Below are 24,767 nucleotides of genomic sequence, written 5' to 3'. Positions count from 1 at the left end.
AAAAAAATGAATTTAGTTATTTTTCCAGGAATATGTAATCAATTGTAATCAAATATATATTTTGAATGATGAGTTGTATCCTTCTAACCAAGATACAGGTGCAAACGAGGCTTTATTGACCTTATGGCATTCTAACTGGTTCTATAAGGTACACCTCATACTCATATAATTTGTCACTTAAGTATGTTTACTCTCTCAAATTAATTTATACTTTAATATACAGAGGGATCTTACTACCTAAACATCCTCAATTTTACCTGTGCTGTAAGTCAAACTTTTAAAAATTCAGTTTGAAACATGAAACAATACTTGTAACTTTATCCTCTCCCCAACTCCAGTACCTGACCTTGGTAGTACAGGGATATGCTTTTTAGCATTAAACACAATTTCTACTATGACTCTAAAATAGTCAACAGATTTTTCTAACAATTTATGATTAAGAAAGTTAAAATTTAGTTTACTTTCAATTACTTTATTTAATAAGTGGGATCTCATATACCTTTTCGCCATCTTGCTTTTCCACACGTGGTTGGGTTTCTGGTGCAGGCCGAGCATCCTTATCACTACTTTCGTCCTCAAATTCAATAACACTTTGTTCAGGTTCTTCTTCCAGGAATTCTTCTGAGCTCTCTGATGTGCGTGCAGTAGATTCCAATCTAGGAAAGAAAACCACTCTTACTTGTTTTATTAAGGATGAATATAAAACTTTAGGATTGTGTTAATAAGGTAACACTTTAGAGAATTCACCAAGTGTTGTTCAGTCAACAAGTTCCAATCTTACAGGTCCAAAACCAATCTCCTCTTCTTACAAACTTGCCCTCTTTCCTACCTTATTCTCTAGTTTGAGTAGTAACACACATCTCCTCAAACATGTAAGCTAGATTCTTCTTTTACTCTAACCGTATCTCATTGGCTCTCATTCTATTAGAATGAATACACATCCCAAGTTACCTGAGACAGTCCAGTTCATAGCTTTTGTCCCAGCGTTGCCATAATCACTAATAATGCCCCTTTCATTCTCAAAGATACCAGTTTGGACAATAAATGATACAGTTTTGTTCTACCTCCAAAATGCCTTTCAAACATATCCCTAATTTTCTGTTCCCATTTTCATGGCGCTCCTTCAGGCCCCAACTCTCTCTGGACCACCGTAACTTTGTCCCAACTCATCTTTGAACTTGCAGTACATTATTCTTTAGTAAAGCTGTGAGAGCTCTGTTTATAATATACCCATCTGTACCTGTGACAGTCCAGCTCAGCAAATTCTGATGGTTCTCTACAACTTAGAGAATAAAGTGTATCTCCTTACAAAGCCTAACATGACCAGACCCTCATATATATCTATATCTGTATTTTTTAACACCTGAAATCATCGAACATTTATTATCTTGTTTCTGTGGGTTAGGAATCCAGGTGTGGCTTACCTAGGGATCTCTGGCTCAAGGTCTCATGGAGTTGCAATCAACCCAGCTACTGGGGATGCAGTCTCGTCTGAAGGTCCAATTGGCAGTGCTCCCTGCAACCATCCCAAGCTCTCACTCATGTGGTTGCTGGCAGCATTCAGCTCTTCATGCAGGCTAATAGACTGAGGGCCCAATTCCTTGGGGACTGTTGTCACATGGTACCTCCTCATGGCGCTGCTCACAGTATGGCTACTTGCTCCCCCCGCATGAGTTATCTTGCTGGGGCTCATCCACCAGGCAATGGAGGTCGTCTTGCTCATCATATTGCCAAATACTTCAATGAGTCGCTCATGCTGCTACAATGCCTGTGGCCTGGGACCTAGACTCTCATATTTTTATTTCCTGCTAGATGGTAACATTTACATTACACATCAGTTATCCTTATTAATATTCCTCTTTGCTTTTTGCCTTTGCTCATGCTATATCTGCACGGTGTAATACAGTAGCCATAACACGTGTCATGATTTACATTAATTAAATTAAATGAAATTAAAAAGTCAGTTCCTAAGCTGCACTGGCCATACTTGAAGTGTTCAATGGGCATACTAAGTAGGGCTGCCGTTTTAGGCAGGGCACATAAAGCACATTTTCATCATCACAGTAAGTTCTCTGGACAACCCTCGTACACATCAGGGGTCAACAAACTATTCCTTTAGGTTTTATGGGCCATATGGTCTCTGAACAACTACTCAACTTTGCCATTGTAATGCAAGAGCAACCATACAAACATCTAAGATATGGAAGTGTTACAATAAAGTTTTATTTACAATAGGTAGTGGGTCAGATTTGATCTACAGACCATAGTTTGTGGACTCCCCCGACTAGAACATCTTCTCTCTCGACTTGTTGAGTTTCATCTTTTCTTTCAAGCCCTGGCCCAAATGCCTAATCTCTCTATCCCCTCAATTAGATTCAATCAAATCTCTACTCTGCATCTACACCACTTTGCACTTCTATTATTGTACCATCACGATCTACCTTGCAGTGTTCTTAACCTGTGTCACAGGTATAGCTAGCGAATTAGAAACCACCAGGCAGTCAATTCTTCAAGGGCAAAGATGAAATTTTGTTCTTCATAATAGCTGAGTAAGCATTCAAGCATGTAGTCTTACTGTTACCGTTCTATTTATGAAAAACAGGGGGCGCCTGGGTGGCTCAGTCGTTAAGCATCTGCCTTCAGCTCAGGTCATGATCCCAGGGTCCTGGGATCCAGCCCCGCATCGGGCTCCCTGCTCGGCGGGAAGTCTGCTTCTCCCTCTCCCACTCCCCCTGCTTGTGTTCCCTCTCTCGCTATGTCTCTCTCTGTCAAATAAATAAATAAAATCTTTAAAAAAAGAAAAACAGAAAAACAAAATCCTACAATAATTCTGGGATGTTCAATATAAATGCACTGTTATATTCCCTTCTAAAAAGGGTATTACATCAAATGTTACACAGGAGGAAAGCTAATTATCCAACCTCTTATCTTTCACATTACTAGATTTAAATATTTAAATAGTTATATTTGCCTTTAACATGAATTTTTCACTAAAATAGAACATTTACATAATTACACAATTATCCAAATTTAAAATTATTTACATAATTACATTAGCATAGCTACAAAATTTTCTACTTGAGTAAAATAATTTCACAGATAAAACAGCAAACCTATGAATGGTTAACTCAGGAACAACTGGTAGGACTATTATGACAAAAAAGTCTAGTTTTACTATAAAATTTGAAATCTTGCTTTAAGGTTCCCAGGAAGATAGAGGATAAAGATTTGACCCCAGTGTTCTACTGATTCAGCTGGCTATTAAGTTCCTAGAGGATGGGACTGAACCACTTATGGTTATTGCTAATTTGTGTTATATCCAGTAACCCAGTAAAATGAATCCATTATACAATAAAACTTAGGGTTTTTAAAAAATTGACTAAACCTCAGCATTACTAAAAATTATAGCTCCTATCAAAGTTGGGATAATATAATCACTAGAATATTCTCTTGGATTTTCAAACATGAGAGATTAAATTGTGGATTTATTTTACTCTCTTACTAGCAACTTCTCCCTGTAATATGTCAAAGTGAGTACAATCAGTAATCCTGTAGAAGAATTCAAATACAAACTCTTACACCAAGGTTATGTGCTACACAAACAATATATAATAACAACTTCCATCTTAAATACTAAATACTAGTAACACGAAAATAAGAAGGGGCACCTGGGTGGCTCAGTTGGTTAAGTCTAACTTCGGCTCAGATCATGATCCCAGAATCATGGGATCAGGCTCCCTACTTAGCGGGGAGTCTGCTTCTCCCTCTCTCTCTGCCCCTCCCCGCTTGTGCTCTCTCTCTCAATTAAATAAAACCTTTACAAAAATATGGAAGTAAGAATAACAAAATAATGAGAGTAAAATAACCAATACTTTACTTGTTTATTGAAGCTGTAGGTGAAGTCTGGGACGTTTTTTCATCTTCTCCTTGAGAACTACTAAATTCAGAATCCTGAAACCGCTTCCCAATCTTTGGCCGCTTCAGATGACTACTTCGAGTACGAGTGGAAACTGGTGTTTTATCATGACCTGAGAAAAAACAGCAGAACTACAATTAATTCAGTATGATCCTGAAAGGATTATCTGTTACAACACACAGAAATCTAAGAACTATGCTAGCTTACATATATTCCCACAATTACACATTTCTTTCTATCAGGCCAAAAAACAATGTCAGTCTTTTTTTCTAAATTATGGAATAACTTCACATTATTCATCCCTCCCATTTCCATATTGCCCTGAGCTCTGCAATGTATTTTTGCATTTTCACTTATATTTTCTCCCAATACTCTCGGGACATAAACAAGGCAGACATCACTCTCCCTATTTTACAGGTTAAGGAAATGAGGAAAAAAGAGGTGTGATAGCTTACTCTGTTCACACAGCAAGACCAGTGGTAGTGGTGGCGTTGTAACTCAGCTCTAGATCTTAGAGTGGGATGAGTGTTCACTTACTCTAATAGACATCTCCCACCCCTAAATTCTAAGCATCTCACATACTGGTAGATTAGCTCAATTTCTTACCTTCAGAAGTACTTGCAAAGGCATCTTTTAGAGAGTCAATCTAAAACAGAAATACAGATTAAAACCAAAAGTTTTAGATCGTTTTTTCTCCCTATGAATCTACTTTAGTCAGTGTCAAAGAAAATCTTGTGAAACATTTTTCAAATAGTACTTTTGGTATTCACTAGTCACCATTCAAGGAAATTTACTGAAGAAATTAAAAGGTGCTGTTACAGCCTCAGTTCATCCTGAGGCTGAGCCCTTACAATCCATCTCATATGTTACAGGCAACTCACTGGAGGTTCCTAGTGTCCTGTCCTGGGCAAGCCCCTCTTCTCTGTCCGTACCCTCTCCCTGTGTAATTTTATCTACTACCTTTACTTCAACATCTATTTGCTGATGAATCCAGATAGACAATTTAATCTCCCCAACTTCTTTCCTGATTTCCAAAGCTCTTTTTTAAAGGAAATATGGACTCCATCTAATTTCACAACCAACCTGTTCCAAACTGAACTTGTATTATTCTCTGTCTTGGTTAATGGCAATAACAGTTCAGTCAGCCATTCTGGCCAAAAACCTGTAAGTCAGTAATGATTTCTTCTTAACCTTCATTCAGTGAACCGGAAAGCCTGTCAATTCTGACTCTGAAGAATCTCCCAAAACTGCCCCCTCCTTCGTATTACCGATGCTTTCGTTTAGGCCTTTTTCATCTTTAATGTGAATTACTCCGAGAGCCTCATCCCTGGTACCCCTTGCTCTAATCACATGCTCTATAATCCCCTCCAATCTGATGACAGAGATGCTTCCAAATCACAAATGGTGCTACTCTTTTGCTTTAAAAAAAGCCAGAAACAAAACCTTTAATGGTTTATCACTGCCTAGAATATAAATTCTCAACCTCTTCAAAACCAAATGCCTCTTACATATCAAACATGCCATTTTCTTTCACACCTGTTTGGTTTTGGTTTTTTTTTCCACAGGCTAGCATTTGGAATGCCCTAACCCTTGTCACAAAACTCACACCTGCCCTTTGCAAGTCAGCTTGGTTGCTACCTCACCTATTCCACTCCTGGGGTAGAGTTACTCATACTCTGCTACGTACCTTCAAACACTTGCTATTTGCTCTATTAAGGGAATTATAATACTGTACTTTATTTTATGTTTCCAATAATGGACCATCTACTTCTCCCATGCTTGTAAGAACCATATCTTTGTACACCCAGTGCTTGCCACAGTATCTATTACATAAACTACTATTCATTCATTCATCACACACTTAATGAAACCCTACAACACAACAGGCACAGAGACTTTAAGAAGGTCTACTGAGAGGACACAAACAAGGATAAACTGTGACAGATAAGATAAAAATCCTGTCTTCAAGAAGCCTGTAGTTGAACTAGACAAGGTAACACACAAAAGAAATCAATTAAAAAAGGTTCAAAGAGTGTAAGAGAAGTACATGTAATGTTTTATGTCACAAAATAGGAAAAAGCAAGTAGAAATACCATCATCACCTAGAATAAATCATATAGTGATCATTTCAGTTTATCTCAAAACATCAAGTTGTACAATTTTTGTCAATTATACCGCAGTAAAGCTAAAAACAATGTGGTTAAAATACACAAACAAAACCATTTTCCCATTTGGTTAGCAATAAAAAGATAAAATAGTTTAATGTGAGAAATATTTTCCTTGAACTAATTAAAATCTTAAAGTAATTTGAAGAACATGAATTTCTATAATGAAAGAAAACTGAATTTATGCGGCCAATCTTATGACATGGTTTAATATATATTCTCATTTACACAGCTCATTTAAAATTATTTGGCTTATCATTAAGGTAAATCATTGCTCTCACCACATTTTGGGAAAAGATTTTTTTCTACATTCCCCGATTTTATGATGTAGGACCAATACTAAATAAATTTAAGTATATCTGAGGAATTTGGATCACAATATAATCAAACCCAGGCTTACCATTTAGTTTGGTTCCAAATGTAGAAAAAAATAAAAACAAAAAAATCTAACTCCTTAAAAGTAATTATATGATTTATATTATCCTTAAAAAGGTTTCCAAAAAGTTCAGTCAACATTCACGCTAATTAAGTCAGGAATAAGAGGCACAAGTAATTCCCCAAAGCACTTGTCCCTGAAAGGTTTACCTAGTACTTTAAAAGTGCATTACATTCTACAAAGACCTAGCATAGATAGACTCAAACTTTCCACAATGACTTCATAACCTTTGACCTATTCCTAATTTCACCTCTAGAAATTTATCAGTGCAATGAAAGAATTACATAGGCAAAAAGATGCATGTATAAATGTGTTCACTGCTGGGTCACTTATGCAAAAAACTTAAGTATAGTATGTTAAAGAAATAATCGTATTTACATAGAATAGTACACTGCTATTTAACAATGTTTTAAAACAATAATGCCATGGAAAATGCTTATAATATTATGTTAATGGAGGAAAAACAGAAGCAGCATAACAGAAAACAAAAATGTATACAGATACATGTTTTATAATATATATAAAATACAAATACAAAAATGTTAACAGTTGCTATATCTGGCGTAGTGGGATTACAGATTTTTATTTTCTTCTATATTATTTTGTGTGATTCCAAATTATTTTTCAAAGAAAATTAAGTCCTTAGTAAGCCATTAACAGGAGATACCAAGAAAACTAACACAGTAAAAATTTTAAAATTATGTAAAACTTGATGAATAAACTTTAACATTTACAAAATTAAATATTAGCTGAATCTAGTTTAAAGAACAGAAAAATTATTTCCTACAATAAACATACAGTGTACCTACAGTTAGCTGCATCTCACTAGACTGATTGTCTTCAGTTTCTGCTTCATATTCTGGAACAGATGAAAGACCATACTCTCCACACATAGGTCTTTTAGCTTCATTTTGAGAAACTGCTGTGTACAGAAGAATTTTAAAAATTGTAACCCAATCAGTATTTGGTTTTAATCGTAACATGGTTTGTCCTGATTTGCCCAAAAGTCCTGAATAGCATCCTGAACAGAAGGGTGTGGAAAATCTAGGTGTGGAATATCTCCTTAACCAATATGTTATAATGAAACGTTGCAATTATAAAGTATTAGTTATCTGTATTTAGTGACTTTGAGGAAAGATGCATGAAACCAGGGACTACTCTTTAATTCCTTGATGCCTATTCTATGCTGACTAGGTATCTGTGTTTCCTTCTTACCCACCAATTCCTAGAATGTTAGATTCTGCTGGGCTATTATAATTCTAGGTCCTCTTATTCTTAGTGACTAAAATGTTAATACATAACAAAAATTCAAACTTTAGAAAAGAGGATCTGTTACTAGAGAGGTCACATTACAATATACTATAACTCTGGACTAAGAGACACAAACATTAAAAGGCTCTGCTCTTTAAGCTTGACATGTGTTCCAACTTGAAACCTATAATTCTTACCTGAAATTTTAAGTGTTTCTCTCTGTAATGCTCTGGTGACTGGTATTCGCTGGTACCAGTGTCCAACACCTTCAACCTCCCAAAGGAGTTCATGGTCTCCCGGATACTTTTCAAAGTACTGCTTGCAAGCTGAAAAATACATTCAGAATTTTCTAGAAATCCCAAATATCAACTGTTTTAGAAAACAGAAAAGAAGATAGACAGTAAGCTGCCCAAATCACTTAACGGGGCTAGGATAACACCAATGCAACTCAACTACACATCAGTCTCATTAATGAAAATTTTAACATGAACAAACAAAAAAAAATCCTATTAAAAGATGTGCTTCACCTTTAAGGAAAAAATTACTAATTATTACCAAGGGGCATAAAATTAGAATAAAATGATTATTAGACTCAATAGTATAAAACCACCAATTCTCACCAATTATTTGGTAAATTCCATGCAATTCTAAACAAATACCCAACAAGTTTATTTTTTAGGGGAATTTGTCAAAACTTGACCCCAACTTCAAAATGGAGAAAAAAGGGTTAAGAAAGGATATGGAAAGAAGAAAAGGAAAATGAAAAGTTAAAATACCAGGGGAAAAAAGCCCACCAGAAAAGAAGCACACATACACTAAAAACCTGGCAAATGACAGAGGAGGCATTACATCTCAGTGTAGAGTAGATCCACTATCAAAATAATAATGCTAGAACAAAAATCCATATAGAAGAAAATATAGTCAGATCCTGACCTCACATCAACACCATTCACAAAATTAAATTCCAGATGGATTCTAAGACCTACTAAGAAAAGCAAACTGTTTAAAAGAAAACATAAGAGAATACCTCCCGGACATAATGGTGCTAAAAGATTTCTCATGAAAGACACAAAATCACAATCCATAATGAAATATTATGATAAACTTGTTAAAGTTTAAAATTTCTATCAGGGGGCGCCTGGGTGGCTCAGTCGTTAAGCGTCTGCCTTCGGCTCAGGTCATGATCTCAGGGTCCTGGGATCGAGCCCCGCATGTGGCTCTCTGCTCGGCAGGGATCCTGCTTCTCCCTCTCCCACTCCCCCTGCTTGTGTTCCCTCCCCCACTGTGTCTCTCTCTGTCAAAGAAATAAAATCTTTAAAAAAATAAAAATTAAAAAAAAGTAAAACTTTCTATCAGGAACTGTGCAACAGAACTTTCTACAATGATGGAAATGTCCTGTATCAGCAGTGTCCAATACAGTAGCCACTAGCCACATGTGGCTACTGAAGAAATGAATGTATAATTTTAATTAAATTGAAATTAAATCTGGGCTGCATAGTTTTATACTAAAAAGATACCATAAAGGCAGAGATTAGGAGATTTTCAGAATAAAACAAAAAAGATTAGTATTCTCAGCATATTAAAAAATCCTAAAATTGCAAGATAAAATGATCCCAAAAAGAAACTGGCCGATGCTATGAAAAGGAAATGTACATATAATGAAACTTGGAAGGTCACTTAACAAAGGTAAAGACAGCAAACCTCACTAGCTGCCAGGGAAATGCAAGATGAAACAACTAGATACCATTTTCACACCCATCTGATAACCCAAGCATCCAAAGAATAAGGAAAATGGAAACTCCCACTTTCTCGTGTGAGAATAATTTTGCAACAGTTAGTAAAGCTGAAAAGACATATTGTATGCTCCAATTCTACTACCGGGTATATACCCTAATGACGTACACATATGCACAAGAAGACTTCTATAATATTCATTACAGGGCTGTTTTTAAACAGTCGTGGGGAGTTCAACCTAAGAGCCCATCATTAACGGATACATGAATAAATTATAAAATGTATACAATAAAATACTACGCAGAAGCTACAACAAATTACAGCTATATATTAACAATGATAAATCTATTAAAAAGATCAGTAAAAAAACAAGTTAGTATATGTACAAATGATGTCATTTATATAAAGTTTAAAAACACATTAAACAAAATGATGCAGCCTCTGTGGAAAACAGTTTGGCAATTCCTCAAGAAGTTCAACACAGAATTACCATATAACTCAGCAATTCCACTCTCAGCTATAGAGCCAAAAGAACAGAAAGCAGGGACTCGAATAGTTATCTGTACACCAGTGCCCATGGCAGCATTGTTCACAATAGCCAAAAGGTAGAAAGAACCCAATTGTCCATCCATCAGATGAATGGATGAATGAATGAAATGTAACATGTACACACAATAAAAATACACACCATAAAAAGGAAAGGATTTTTTTGAAGATATGAGAGAGAGAACGTGCATGGACGAGTAGGGGGAGGGGCAGAGGGAGTGAGAGAATTTTCAAGCAGACTCCCCACTGAGCAAGGATCCAGACACAGGGCTTGATCCCACAACCCCGAGACTGTGACAGGAGCCAAAATCAAGAGTCAGCTGTGGGGTGCCTGGGTGGCTCAGTCAGTTGAGTGTCTGACTCTTGGTTCTGGCTCAGGTTGTGTGACATCAAGCTGCATATAGGGCTCCACGCTCAGGGTAGAATCTGCTTGGGTTTCTCTCTCCCTCTCCCTCTGCTCCTCCCTGCTCTCTATGCGTGCACACACTCTCTTTCTCAAATAAATAAATCTTCAAAAAAAAAAAAAAAGTCAGCCACTTAACCAACTGAGCCACCCACGCACCCCAGGAAATAAATTTTTATATATGCTACAACATGGATGATTCTTAAATACCATGCTAAGTGAAATAAGACACACATAAAACAAATATTGTACGATTCCACTTCTATAAGGTACCTAGAATAGGCAATTCATAACAACAGAGAATGAATGTGACTAATGCCACTGAATTGCACATCTACAAATAGTTCAAATGATAAGTAATATGTTATATGTATTATAGCACCCAAAAAACTTGAAAAATTTTAAAATAAAAAAGCAAACTAGGGGCACCTGGCTGGCTTAGTCAGTAGAGCATGCAACTCTTGATCTTGGGGTTGTGTGTTTGAGCCCTACATTGGTTGTGGAGATTACTTAAAAATAAAATCTTTAAAAATTGGGACACTTGGGTGGCTCAGTCAGCTAAGTGTCTGCCTTCGGCTCAGGTCATGATCCCAGGGTCCTGGGATCGAGCCCCACACTGGGATCCCTGCTCAGTGGGGAGCCTGCTTCTCCTTCTCCCTCTGCCTGCCGCTCCCCCTGCTTGTGTGCACTCTCTGACAAATAAGTAAAATCTTTAAAAAAATAAAATAAAATAAAAATAGAACGACCTTATGATCTAGTAACTGCACTACTGGGTATTTACCCAAAGAATATGAAAACACTAATTTAAAAGGATATATGCATGCCCATGTTTACTGCGGCATTATTTACAATTAGCCAAGATATGGAAGCAACCCAAGTATCCAATGACAGATGAATGGATAAAGATGTGGCATGTATATACCATGTCATATTACTTATCCATCAAAAAGAATGAAACCTTGCCATTTGCAACAACATGGATGGATCTAGAGGGTAGAATGCTAAGCAAAGTCAGTCAGTCAGAGAGAGAAATACCATATGATTTCACTCATATATGGAATTTAAGAAAACAAAGGAGAAAAAATAGACAAACTGAAAAATAGACTCTTAAGTATAGAGATCAGATGGTTACCAGAGGGGAGGTGGACAGGGCGATGGGTGAAACAGGTGGGGATTAAGAGTACACTTATCTTGGGGCACCGGACTAGCTCAGTCAGTAGAGCATGTGACTCTTCATCTCAGGGTTTAAGTGCAAGCCCCACATTGGGCGTATAGAGATCACTTAAAAATAAAATCTTTAAAAATAAAAATAATTAAAAGAGTACACTTATGCTGATGAGCACTGAGTAATATATGTAACTGCTGAATCACTATGGTGTACATCTGAAGCTAATATAACACTATATATTAACAACACTGGAATTAAAACTTTTAAAAATGTAAAAAAAAAAACCCTCACATATTAGCTTCTAGAGAATTGACACCATTATCTTATTTTCTGTCCAACAATATAATTGTATAATAATTGTATGATTTTGTTCAAACCAGTTAGCATTTACATATTCTCCACAGAGTTCTTAGAATTAACATAGCAAAAATTTATACATTCAGGAATTTTATCTCTTTTGTTGCCATTATAAATATTGTGTTCCCTTACTTTATTTCTTCTAACTAGTGGTTATATACATGAAACATACTGACTTACTTATGTATTAATTTTGTACCTAGCCACAACACTAAATTTCTAGTAACTCCAGAGTTCATTTTCTTGAGTTTTAGAGAATCTGCTTCTTTGTTAGGGCCCAGACTGGAAACCTTGCGTGATCTCTACCAACAAAAGTACATCTTTCCTCCTCTAAATCTTATGGTGCTTTCCCTATAGTGCTCTTAAGCTCCTTAAAGTGTGTTCTACTTTATAATCTATCTCTTTTAGGTTTTCACTTTAACACCAGCTTAGACTCGAGTTCCTTGTACACAAATTCCATGACTATTTCTTCTATAACAGCACTCTGTCTAGTTCTTTGCACAGAATGAATGTGCTAAATAAATGGCTGTGAAAAGGTTCTATGAGGCAGAGAATGTTAAAATAGTTTGGAGACATTTAGCATTAGGGGAATATCTGTAGAAAAGTGTAGGGTCCATATTGTAAAGCTTAGGCTTTAAAAGAATTTTACTGCAAGGGTAAATGTCTTAGTGCTGCATGTACAATGTTAGTAAGTAGAAGGCTATTCCTTAACCAGTTCCACAACTTGTTAAGGAATAGCCAGTGCTGCTTAGCTGGTAGATGTTCTTTCTTGTGGAACAGACAAATCTGAATTGGAAGCTTCAACTCTAGTCACCTTTCCTAAAGTGCTCCTTTTGGACCTCATACTGACTACGTAAGGCATTCCCCACTGTTTTAGTCATTAAATTCAGACAAACAACTCAATGTGCCTATTGTGCTTGTTTTCTCCAGCTTCTCCCTTTTTAACAGGTATGGAAACTAAAACCAAAAAACGTGAGACATGTTTTATATGCTTATACATACAGGAAAAAAAAAAGAATAGTATCCTAGTGTCAATGTATTCATTATCCAGATTAACAATTATTGAAGTTTTGCCATACTGTTTTAATTTAGTTCTAGGGAGAACTAAATAAAACCTTGTAGATACAGTCGATGTTCTCTTCGGACCCCTCCCTGATCCCATTGCCCTTTCTCCTTTTCTCCCCAGAGACAACGGTGTTCCTGAAGTTGTTGCATATCCTTCCTGTCCATGGTTTCATACTTAGATCTATGTCCATAAACACTATAAAGCATTATTTAGTTTGCCTCTTTGCTTTCAGCAATATGCCCCGGATAGTTCTATTTTAATTTTTTGAGGAACCTCCAGTTTTCCAGTGTCTGCGCTAGTTTGCATTCCCACCAACAGTGCAAGCAGGTTACTTTTTCTCCACATCTTCGCCAACCCTTGAGTTTTTGATTTTAGCCATTCTGACAGGTGGTATCTCATTGTAGTTTTGATTTGCATTTCCCTGATGATGAGCGATGTTCAGCATCTTTTCATGTGTCTGTTGGCCATCTGCATGTCTTCTTTGGAGAAATGTCTGTTCATGTCCTCTGCCCATTTTTAACTGGATTGTGTTTTTTTGTGTTAAGTTGTATAAGAGATGTCATTTGCAAATATCTTCTCCCATTCTGTAGGTTTTCTTTTCGTTTTGTTGGTTGTTTCCTATGCTGTGCAAAAGCTTTTTATTTTGATGCAGTCTCAATAATTTATTTTTGCTTTTGTTTCCACTGCTTCACGAGACAGATCTAGAAGGATGTTGCTAAATCCAACATCAGAGAAATTACCTCCTGTGTTCTTTTCTAGGATTTCTATGGTTTCAGGTCTCATATTTAGGTCCTTGGTCCACTTTGAGTGTACAATGTACAAAAGTGGTACAGTTTCATTCCTTTGCATGTTGATGTCCAATTTTTCCAATACTATCTGTTGAAGAGACTGTTTCTCTCCCATTACATGTTCTTGCCTCCTTTGTCAAAGATTAACTGACCATAAGTTGTGGGTTTATTTCCAGGCTTTATATTCTGTTTCACTGATCTATGTGTCTATTTTGGTGCCAGTACCATACTGTTTGGATTACTACAGCTTTGTAATGTAACTTGAAGTCTGGAATTGTGATACCTCCAGTTTTGTTTTTCTTTTCCAAGATTGCTTTGGCCATTCGAGGTCTTTTGTGGTTCCATACAACCTTTCAGATTGTTTTCCTGTGAAAAATGCTGTCGGTATTTTGATGGGAATTGCATTTAAATCTGTAGATTGCTTTAGATAGTATGGACATTTTAACATATTTTTCTTCCAATCCATGAGCATCGAATGTCTTTACATTTCTTTGTGCCATCTTCAATTTCTTTCATCAGTGTTTATAAGTTTTCAGAGTATAGGTCTTTTTCACCTCTTTGGTCAGATTTATTCCTAGATATTTTATTATTTGTGGTGCAATTGTGAATGGGATTGTTTTACTTGCTCTTTCTGCTGCTTCATTATTAGTGTATAGAAATACAATAGATACCTGCACATTGATTTTGCATCCTGCAACTTCACTGAAGGCATTTATCAGTTCTAAGAGATTTCTTTTTTAAGATTTTATTTTTAAATTGTCTCTAGACCCAACATGGGGCCCAAACTTTCAACCCCAGTATCAAGAGTCACATACTCCACTGACTGAAGCACTCCTATTGGTTCTAATAGTTTTTTGGTGGATCTTATATTAGGGGCTAATACATAAGTTTAAAAGTAATTCCAATAAAATCACAACAAAACTTTTTTTTAATCTAGTAAGTGGATTCTGAAGTCTATACAGGAAAACAAGCAAGGTCAGAAATATGAAATGGGGGAGAAGACTAGTCCTTTTAGATAACCAAAAGCTAAAATAAATATAAGAGTGAGGTACTGGAACTTAAAGATTAATAAAAATAAATTGGCAAATAAGAAATATACATAAACAGGGCGCCCGGGTGGCTCAGTTGGTTAAGCGTCTGCCTTCAGCTCAGGTCATGATCCCGGATTCCTGGGATGAGCCCCGTGTCGGCTCAGTGTAGTCTGCTTCTCCCTCCCCATGCCCCCCTCCCCACTGCTCCTGAGCTTGCATGCTCTCTCTCTCCCTCCCTCTCAAATGAATAAAATCTTGAGAAAAAAAAGGAATATACACATATACATATACAAATTTAATGTATGATCTAGATTAAGAATTTGGAAACTTTTTCAAAAACTAATGATGTAATGTATGGTGATTAACATAACAATAAAAATTTTTGAAAAAAAGAATTTGGGAACTTTTTCTTAAAGGGGCAGACAGTAAGGATTTTAGGCTTAGAGACTATATGGGTACTGTCATAACTAACCAACTCTGACATTTTAGTGCAAAAGAAGCCACAGGCAATATATAAGTGGATGAACACAGGTGTGTTTCAATATCTTTGTTTACAAAAAGAGCAGATCAGTGGACCACTGTTTGCTGACCTGATATAGATATAAATGCAAATCAGTGCAGAAGATAAATTATTCAACAAATAATATAAACCATATACCTGTCAGGTAAAATAAAGTCGGACCTGTACCTCATATGGTACATCAGGATAAATTCCAAATGGGTAAGATTCATGAGACCTTATTCATTCCACGTCTTTAGGTATCGGTACATGATAGTACTCTGTAAATCAACTTCTTACAGTTAGCTAATCATCTACTCAAACCTGAGGCCAAGCCCATCCATACGTGGCACTCGTTACCTATTTGTGGAATGAATAAATTATCTTTTTAAAGCTTACAATGTACAACACCATAATCTTTCCTAAATCATTAAAAATATTCATGGAAACAAGTAAAGGTCATCAAAGAATACTGGATATCTAGCAGCCTCAAGAACTACTAATTAGGGGCGCCTGGGTGGTTCAGATGGTTGGGCGTCTGCCTTTGGCTCGGGTCATGATCCCCGGGTCCTGGGATCGAGTCCCACATCGGGCTCCCTGCCCCTTGGGAAGCCTGCTTCTCCCTTTGCCTCTCTCTCTCTGTCTCTCATGAATAAATAAAATCTTTAAAAAAAACTACTAAGTTGTAAGAGAAAATCAAATGGAAATCCAAGTTCTTCAAGTATAATAAACATTGTACAAGACAGAAAGCAAGAAACAGAAAATGGAGATGCCACATAAGTCTAAAATTTTCTATTTTTTCTTTTTTTTTTAAGATTTTATTTATTAATTTGAGAGAGAGAGCGCGCACATGAGAGGGGGGAGAGTCAGAGGGAGAAGCAGACTCACTGCTGAGCAGGGAGCCCGATGTGGGACTCGATCCAGGGACTCCAGGATCATGACCTGAGCTGAAGGCAGTCGCTTAACCAACTGAGCCACCCAGGCATCCCTATAATTTTCTATTTTCAATAAATTCCTTTATTTTCACACTTCAAAGAGTCTTATTCACAAAATAATACAAATGAGACCAATAAAACATTATTGGGCAATCTCCTGCCTAACCTGAAGGATCAGTGGAGCTAAAACCCACACAGACTATGCAAAAATAGTAATTCATTTGGCATTCAATTTATCATTAGAATTAGAAAAGAGTATTTTTTTAAAAAGATTTTTTTATTTATTTGAGAGAGCGGGCGCATGTGCACACAAGCAGGGGGGAGGGGTAGAGGGAGGAACAGGCTCCCCACGGGGTAAAAAGCCTGACACAAGGCTCAATCCCAGGACCCTGAGATCATGAGCCGAGCCAAAGGCAGCTGCCCAACTGACTAAGCCACCCGGGCACCCTAGAAAAGAGTAAGTATTAAGAGATTCTACCTACAGTGGGTGTGTTTACATTCCTTCCCAAATTCAGTAAAGCTATAATTAGATTTTAAGGGGAAAGCCATTTTCAGATTATCCAGTTGTATACAGGGTTCATCCCATTCTCATGTATGTATGTACACAGAAACTATGATTCAAGATGGGCACGCAACACTTGGTTCTTGTTTTCTGGATTTCTGACATTAAAAAAGGGGAGCAAACTTAGAACAAAAATATATTTTCAGTGGAAATAAACATTTCCAGTTAGACTAAAATCAATGGTAAATTCTATTTTAATAAAGTTTTCAAGTAAATTACCTTCCAGGATTAAATCTTCCTTCACTAAGAGAAAACCAGTAGTTTGAGATTTACATTTATAAATGCAAATATAAATCCACCAAGTTTTTAAATATCACAAGGTATATTCATACAATGGAATACTAAACAGCACTGAAAACGAATAGAGCTATGTGAATCCACACGAATGATTCTCATAAACATAAATATACAAATCAAACTGCAGAATTCACACAGTATATATCATTTAAATATAATTCTTTTAAAGATTTTATCTATATATTTGCGAGAGAGCACACAAGTGGGGAGGGGTTGCATAAGGTGAGGGAGAAGCAGGATCCCCATGGAGCAGGAAGCCTGACACGGGGGCTCAATCCCAAGACCCCGGGATATAACCTGAGCCAAAGGCAGACACTTAACTGAGCCACCCAGTGCCCCAGTTTTTAAATATGTTAAACAATATGACATATTGTTGGAGGGTATATAAATATGCTTTATAAGTCTAAGAGGGACGCCTGGGTGGCTCAGTTGGTTAAGCACTCAACTCTTGATTTTGGCTCAGGTCATGATCTCAGGGTCTTGAGATCGAGCCCCGCAACAGGCTCTGGGCTGGGCATGGAGCCTGCTTAAGGTTCCCTCTCTCCCTCAGCCTCAGCCCCGCCCCCGCCCCTCGTACACGTGTATGCATGCACACTTTCTCTCTCTCCCTCGCTCTCTCTCAGAAACGAAAAGTCTGAGAAATATATGGTGAGGGGAACCTGGGTGGCTCAGTGGGTTAAGTGTCTGCCTTCAGCTCAGAACATGATCCCAGGGTCCTGGGATCGAGCCTTGCGTCAGGTTCCCTGCTCAGTGGGGAGCCTGCTTCTCCTTCTCCCTCTGCCATCCCCCCCATTTGTGCTCTCTGTCAAATAAATAAATAAAATCCTTAAAAAAGGAAAGAAAAATATATGGGGAAAATAAATGCCAAACTGAGGTAATACTTATTTCAGGGAAGGGAGTGAGCTAATTGGGTGGGTGTACAACTGTACTAACAATGATCCACTTCTCATGGATGGTACATGCTGGATGGTTCTTGAGTATTTGTTGTCTTATTCTTTACATCTTTTTGTATATCTGAAATTACTTTCTTTTTTAACTTTAAAAGCTACCACAGAGAACCCAAAGAAGAAATGGTCAAAAGATCTAAATATACATTTCCCCAAAGAAGATACAGAAATGGCCAATTAGCATATGAAAAGATGCTCAACATGAAATGCAAACCAAAACTATTATAAGATGCCACTTTACACCCACAAGAATGGCTATAATCAAAAAGATAGTAACAAGTGTTGGTGAGGATATAAAGAAATTGTAACTCTCAAACACTATTCATGGGAATGTAAAATGGTACAATTGCTTTGGAAAACAGTTTGGCACTTCCTCAGAATGTTAAATATAGAGTCACCATATGACCCATCAATTCCATCCACACCTAGGTGCAGAGAAATGTCCACACAAAAACTATACAAATGTTCACAGCAGCATTATTCATAACAGCAAAAAGTGGAAACAACCCAAAAGTCCATCAACTGATGATAAACAAAATGTGGCATATCCATAAAACAGACTATTCATCCATAAAAAGGAATGAATACTGCTTCATTCTACAACATGGATGAACTTTAACAAAATTTATACAAAACAAAAGAAGCTAGACACAAAGGGCTTATAATATAATCATATCACATGATTACATTTCTATGAAATGTTGAGAACAGGTAAATCCATACAGAAGAAAACAGATCAGTGATTGCTAGGGGATGAAAGAGAAGGGGAATGAAGAGTGACTACTAACTGGAGCAGGGTTTCTTTTGGGGTAATGAGCATGTTCTGGAATTAGATACTGGTTATGGTACAGCTACAAAGGTAATAGAAACCACTGAATTGTACACTTTGAGAGGGTGAATTTTATGGTATATGAATTATATTTCAACTTTTTTAAAAAGCCACCACACCTCCAAAAAGCCATATTCGTGAGATAAGGACACATTTGCAAAATGAAGCCCTTAGGGACCCAAAGAATCCAAATTTAGTTAATAATGCTATATGCACATTTACAATATTCTGCAGAAACAACTCCGAAGTGACCCTGAGAATAGTTTAACCTTTTTTAACTTAATTTACCTGTGTACATGAGAGAGGAGAGTGGATACCGCAAGCCAAGAGCATCTTCCGTAAAGGAATCAACAAAGTCCTCCAGCATATGAAGCCCAAAATCTTTGCCTCGGTATTTCTTTCTTACAAACATTGTATCAAGAACTGGCAGTTGGTAGCTTTGGGTAAGAAATGAGGCACATATGCTTCCTGCAGTCATAAAAGAAACCCAACAATTTTTCACATTAAAAGGCCATATATGTGTATATGTTGTTTAAAGAACATGAGTTAACAGTCTTTCTAAAAATGGTTAGTTTTCCTACATCAAGAGTGTTAAAGAAATTTGTCAATTTCATAATATAAGATGCTTCCCAGCTGCTATTACACATCACAATGTATACATGTGATAATGAGAAGAGCTATGTATTTTGTCAGCAGTATCATCTAATACAAGTCACTATTACCATTTTTTGAAGTATATACTAGAATATGCATTGCTGTCTACAGACTTGCACAACTTTAAAACTCATCAACTACTACATTTTAAAACTGAAAGAGTATGTGATGACTGTACACAGTATACAATGCATGAAGTACCTCACTACAACTTGAGTACCTGAACATCCATCTATCCCTTTTTCTCTAGTGAGTACAGTCTACTGTTTTTATCTACTCCATCCATGATGGCAAAGAAATCAGTTTTCCAGATTTTTAAGGACTATGGATTAGGACTAAATGGAAACATTTGTCTTAGAAATGGCTAAGTCAGCAATCTTTTTGCTGTAAATGTGTTTTTTTAAATATCCTGTATGCTTACGGTTAAACAAGAGAAATAACTGATAGTAACTAAATATGCCTCTTCTATTAAACAGCTAGGGTGATCTGTCTTTTTAAGAGCCCTGATTTGTGTTCTGACCCTCCAATTAGATATGTTTGCTCCTTTAACACATTTTAAGACAATATATAAGTTGTGGGCATCACGGCGGGGCATCCAACTGTCACAACATTAATTTTAGAAATAGTTCACAGTTATCAGTCAATATTCTACTCGTTTTGTGCCTCAAATAAAAAAATCTATTGTCTCAGTCAGATTATTCATATGATTTCAGATAATTCCAGTAATGCAGTTCAAGGAAGACATAAAATTTCAGGTAACAAACATCTCACAAACTGACTTGTACCAATCATATTATTTGATGAATTGGTCAATGTAACAAGATCTTTTTTAGTTCAATGAAATAATTTGAATTATTTATGACAAAATTGGAGAATTTCAGTAACTTTCTGTAATAGTTTCTAAGACTATCAACTAATTTAAGCTTAGAATAAGTAATTCTCATTACTTAAATCTTAACTGCTGACATTCAGCTAGGGTACTTCTATGGGTTAAAAGGTCTTTTAGAATGGCTATAGTTAAAAATGCTGTATACTTGAAATTTACTAAGAAAGTACATATTCAGTGTTATCACTACAAAAAAATGGTAACTATGTACAGCAGTATCTTTTTTTTAAAGATTTTATTTATTTATTTGACAGAGAGAAACATAGCGAAAGAGGGATCACAAGCAGAGGGAGTGGGAGAGGGAGAAGCAGCCTTCCTGCCGAGCAGGGAGCCCGATGCAGGGCTCGATCCCAGGGCCCTGAGATCATGACCTGAGCCGAAGGCAGATGCTTAACAACTGAGCCACCCAGGCGCCCCTGCAGTGGTATCTTTTAATTAGCTTGATTTTGGTGAGTATTTCACAATGTATACATGTATCAAATTATCAAGTTGTACATCTTAAATATGTATTACTTTTAATTGTCAATTTTACTCAATAAAGCTGAAATATATAAACAAGTAACTCGTAAGAGTCTAACAGGTAGTCTCACCAACAAGCTACTATGACCATAATTAATTTTTAATGTCTTGAAATCAGAGTTTTTCATAACTGCTGGTAGTGATTACAAAATCACAAGAGACATTATAAGCCCTAGTAGTTCAAAGGAGAAAGCAAAAAGTGAAAAGTGAAAGCACTATCTAGTTCTAATTCTCAATACAGAGTCTGAGGATTTATGGCTGTTTACTATTATACACACTTAAGGTTCCTTACAAAAGTATAGTAATTATATGAAGGAAATTATCCACAATTTGATTTTTTTCACAGCAACATTTCTTCTACTAGAGAGGAGGTAAATTAAAGCATCTTATATTGTTGAAATGGTAAACTTATGGAACTAGTAGTAATCACAAAGTTTAAAGTTCTATTCTTTATTTGCCGTGTACATATTCATTGCAAAAAATGATGGCGATTCTCTCTCTTTACTTAAAAACTTACACAGTTGACCCGTGAACAACTTGGGAGTTAGGGGCGCTGACCCCCTGAGCAGCTGAAAATCCACATATAACTTTTGACTCCCCTAAACTTAACTACTAATAGTTTACTGTTTACTGAAAGCCTTACTGATAACAGTCAATTAACACATATTTTGTAAGTTATATGTATCATATACTGTGTTCTCCCAATACAGCAGGCTAGAGAAAATAAAATGTTATTAAGGAAGTCATGGGGCGCCTGGGTGACTCAGTCAGTTAAGCTGCTGCCTTCAGCTCGGGTCATGATCCCAGGGTCCTGGGATCGAGTCCCGCATCGGGCTCCCTGCTCAGCGGGGAGCCTGCTTCTCCTTCTCCCTCTACTTGCCGCTCTGCCAACTTGTACTCTCTTTCTGTCAAATAAATAAATAAAATCTTTAAAAAAAAAAAAAGGTCATAAGAGGGGGACCTGGGTAGCTCAGTTGGTTAAGCATATGACTCTAGGTTTTGGCTCAGGCCATAATCTCAAGATCCTGGGATCGAGCCCTGTGTCAGCCTCCACAGTCAGTGCAGAGTCTGCTTGTCCCTCTTCCTCCTCTTCTGCTCCTCCACCCGCTCGTACTCTCAAATAAATAAATAAAATCTTTAAAAAAAGTCGTAAGAGAAAATACATTTACAGTACTGTACTGTACTTATTGAAAAATACCTACATATAGTAGACCCATGAAGTTCAAACCTATGTTGTTCAAAGGGCAACCATACTTTGTGTAAGTGTTCTATCAGTATAAAAAGATATCAAATAAAGAGCAGAAAATCTTCCCATGTTACCAGAGATTCTTCAGACCCATCAACAGCTGTAGACAACAGCACAATTATCTAGTAAAGCAAAACCACAACCTAACTTAGATGAAGTTTTCGTTAAATTTACTAAATGTAATTAAATTAAATTTAGCATTGCACACGGTAGATTGAATACTTATAATCCTCAAAATTCCATCTCTGACCACCTTCTTCTTCTATATATTCTCTCTGGGAAATCTCACCTACTCCGAAGGCTTCTACCATTTATCCAAATATTGATAATCGCAAATCTTTAATTTACATAATGCATGAGACTTTTCCAAGATCAAGAATGGAAGAGCCCACATAAATTTAAATGTAACAAAAATCACACAATTGGGGCACCTGGGTGGATCAGTTGGTTAAGCGACTGCCTTCGCTCAGGTCGTGACCCTGGAGTCCCGGGATCGAGTCCCACATTGAGCTTCCTGCTCAGCAGGGAGTCTGCTTCTCCCTCTGACCCTCTTCCCTCTCATGCTCTCTATCTCTCATTCTCTCTCTCTCAAATAAAGAAATAAAATCTTAAAAAAAAAATCACACGATTAGTTCAATAAATACAGAAAAAACATTTGACAACATCCAACACCTTTCATGATAAAAATACTCAATGTCCTAACATGATAAAGGGACTTATGGAAAATCCACAGCTAACATCACACTTAATGGTGAAAGACTGGATGGGGTTCCTCCTAAGATCAGGAACAAAACATAACTGCTCACTCTTACTGCTTCCATTCAACACTGTACTAGAGATTCTAATTAGGCAAGAAAAAGAAATAAAAGGCAGCCAGACCAAAAAGAAAAAAGTAAAACTACATTTATAGATAACATAATTTGGGATATATAAAATCTTAAGGAACCCACTAAAAAATTATTAAAACTGCTAAAAGGCAATTCAGCAAGATTGCAAGATGCAAGATCAATATACAAAACTCAATCATATTTCTATACACCAGCAATGAACAATAAAATGAAATTAAAGAAAACCATTCCAGGGGCGCCTGGGTGGCTCAGTTAGTTGAGCATCTCACTCTTGATTTTGGCTCAAGTCATGGTCTCGGGGTCATGAGATCAAGCCCTGCATCAGGTTCCACAGTCAGCACAGAGTCTGCTTAAGATTCTCTCTTTCCCCCTGCCCCTTCCCCCATTCACATGCTCTCTCTCTCCCTGAAATAAAACCTTAAAAAAAACACAATTCCATTTATCACAGCATTAACAAATAATAAAATTCTTACAATTAAACAAAATAGTGCAAAACTTGTATCCACACTAAAAACTACACACACTGTTAGAAGAAAGAAGAACATCTAAATAAATAGAAGGACATCCACATTCATGGATCAGAAGACTTAACGCTGTTAGATGTCAATATATTCCCCAAATCAGGGGCACGTGGGTGTCTCAGTCATTAAGCATCTACCTTCGGCTCAGGTCATGATCCCAGAGTCCTGGGATCGAACCCTGCATCGGGCTCCCTGCTCCGCGGGAAGCCTGCTTCTCCCTCTCCCACTCCCCCTGCTTATGTTCCCTCTCTTGCTGTCTCTCTCTTTCAAATAAATAAAATCTTTAAAAATATATATATATTATATATTATATATATATATTGTATATTATATATATATATTCCCCAAATTGAGCTAAAGATTCAAAATTCTCACCTAAGGGACTCCTGGGTGGCTCAGTCAGTTAAGCATCTGCCTTCAGCTCAGGTCATGATCCCAGGGTCCTGGGATCTAGTCCTGCATCGGGCTCCCTGCTAAGCAGGGAGCCCGCTTCTCCCCCTGCCTCTCCTCCGTTCATGCTCACACTCTCTCTCTCTGACAAATAAAATCTTTAAAAACAAAAACAAAAAACCCACAAAATTCTCAACTAAATCTTTTTGCGGAAATTGACAAGGTGATCCTAAAATTCATACAGAAATGCAAACAACCGCAAAAAAGCCAAAACAATCATTATAAAAAAAAAAAAGTTGAAGGACTCACATTTGTCATTTTAAAACTTACAAAGCTGCAGTAATCAAAACAGTATGGTACTGGCCCAAGAACAGTTACAAAGATCAATGGAATAGAACTGAGGGTCCAAAAACAAAACCTCTTATTTATAATCAACTGATTTTTGACAGGGTTTCCAAGGTAATTCTAGGGAAAAAGAATAGTCTTTTCATTGAATAGTTCTGAGACAACAAGATATTAACCTAGGCCAAAAAAAAAAAATATGTTGGACTCCCTTCCTCACACCATATACACAGATTAATTGCAAGTGGATCATCAACCTGAATATAAGATCGCTATAAAACTAACACTATAAAACTCTTGGTAGAAAACATAGCAGTAGGGTGCCTGGGTGGCTCAGTTGGTTAAGCTACTGCCTTCGGCTCAGGTCATGATCCTGGAGTCCCGGGATTGAGTCCCACATCGGGCTCCCTGCTCAGCAGGGAGTCTGCTTC

At 36.9% G+C, this 24,767-nt stretch overlaps 1 protein-coding gene across 8 annotated transcripts in view; it reads right to left on the bottom strand.

Moving 5' to 3' along the window:
• FAM169A (family with sequence similarity 169 member A) overlaps nt 1-24,767 on the bottom strand; it is a 64,985-nt gene that overhangs the window by 4,170 nt on the left and 36,048 nt on the right. For 6 of the 8 annotated variants that reach the window (XM_073905335.1, XM_073905332.1, XM_073905334.1 and 3 more), the window contains 6 exons: nt 19,219-19,398; nt 7,966-8,094; nt 7,327-7,439; nt 4,523-4,562; nt 3,878-4,028; nt 500-656 (listed from right to left, as the gene is read on the bottom strand). In XM_073905335.1, coding sequence (XP_073761436.1) covers nt 500-656; nt 3,878-4,028; nt 4,523-4,562; nt 7,327-7,439; nt 7,966-8,094; nt 19,219-19,398 — 770 coding nt within the window. The remainder of the gene's footprint in view (nt 1-499; nt 657-3,877; nt 4,029-4,522; nt 4,563-7,326; nt 7,440-7,965; nt 8,095-19,218; nt 19,399-24,767) is intronic. The other 2 variants (XM_073905333.1, XM_073905337.1) reach the window with 2 other exon arrangements.

This window comes from Callorhinus ursinus, unplaced genomic scaffold (assembly GCF_003265705.2).
Source record: "Callorhinus ursinus isolate GAN/ISIS: 27379988/994484 unplaced genomic scaffold, GSC_fseal_2.0 scaffold23, whole genome shotgun sequence".
Lineage (NCBI taxonomy): Eukaryota > Metazoa > Chordata > Mammalia > Carnivora > Otariidae > Callorhinus > Callorhinus ursinus.
Note: the sequence above shows the minus strand (reverse complement) of the source record. Positions and strands in the feature narration are given on the sequence as shown.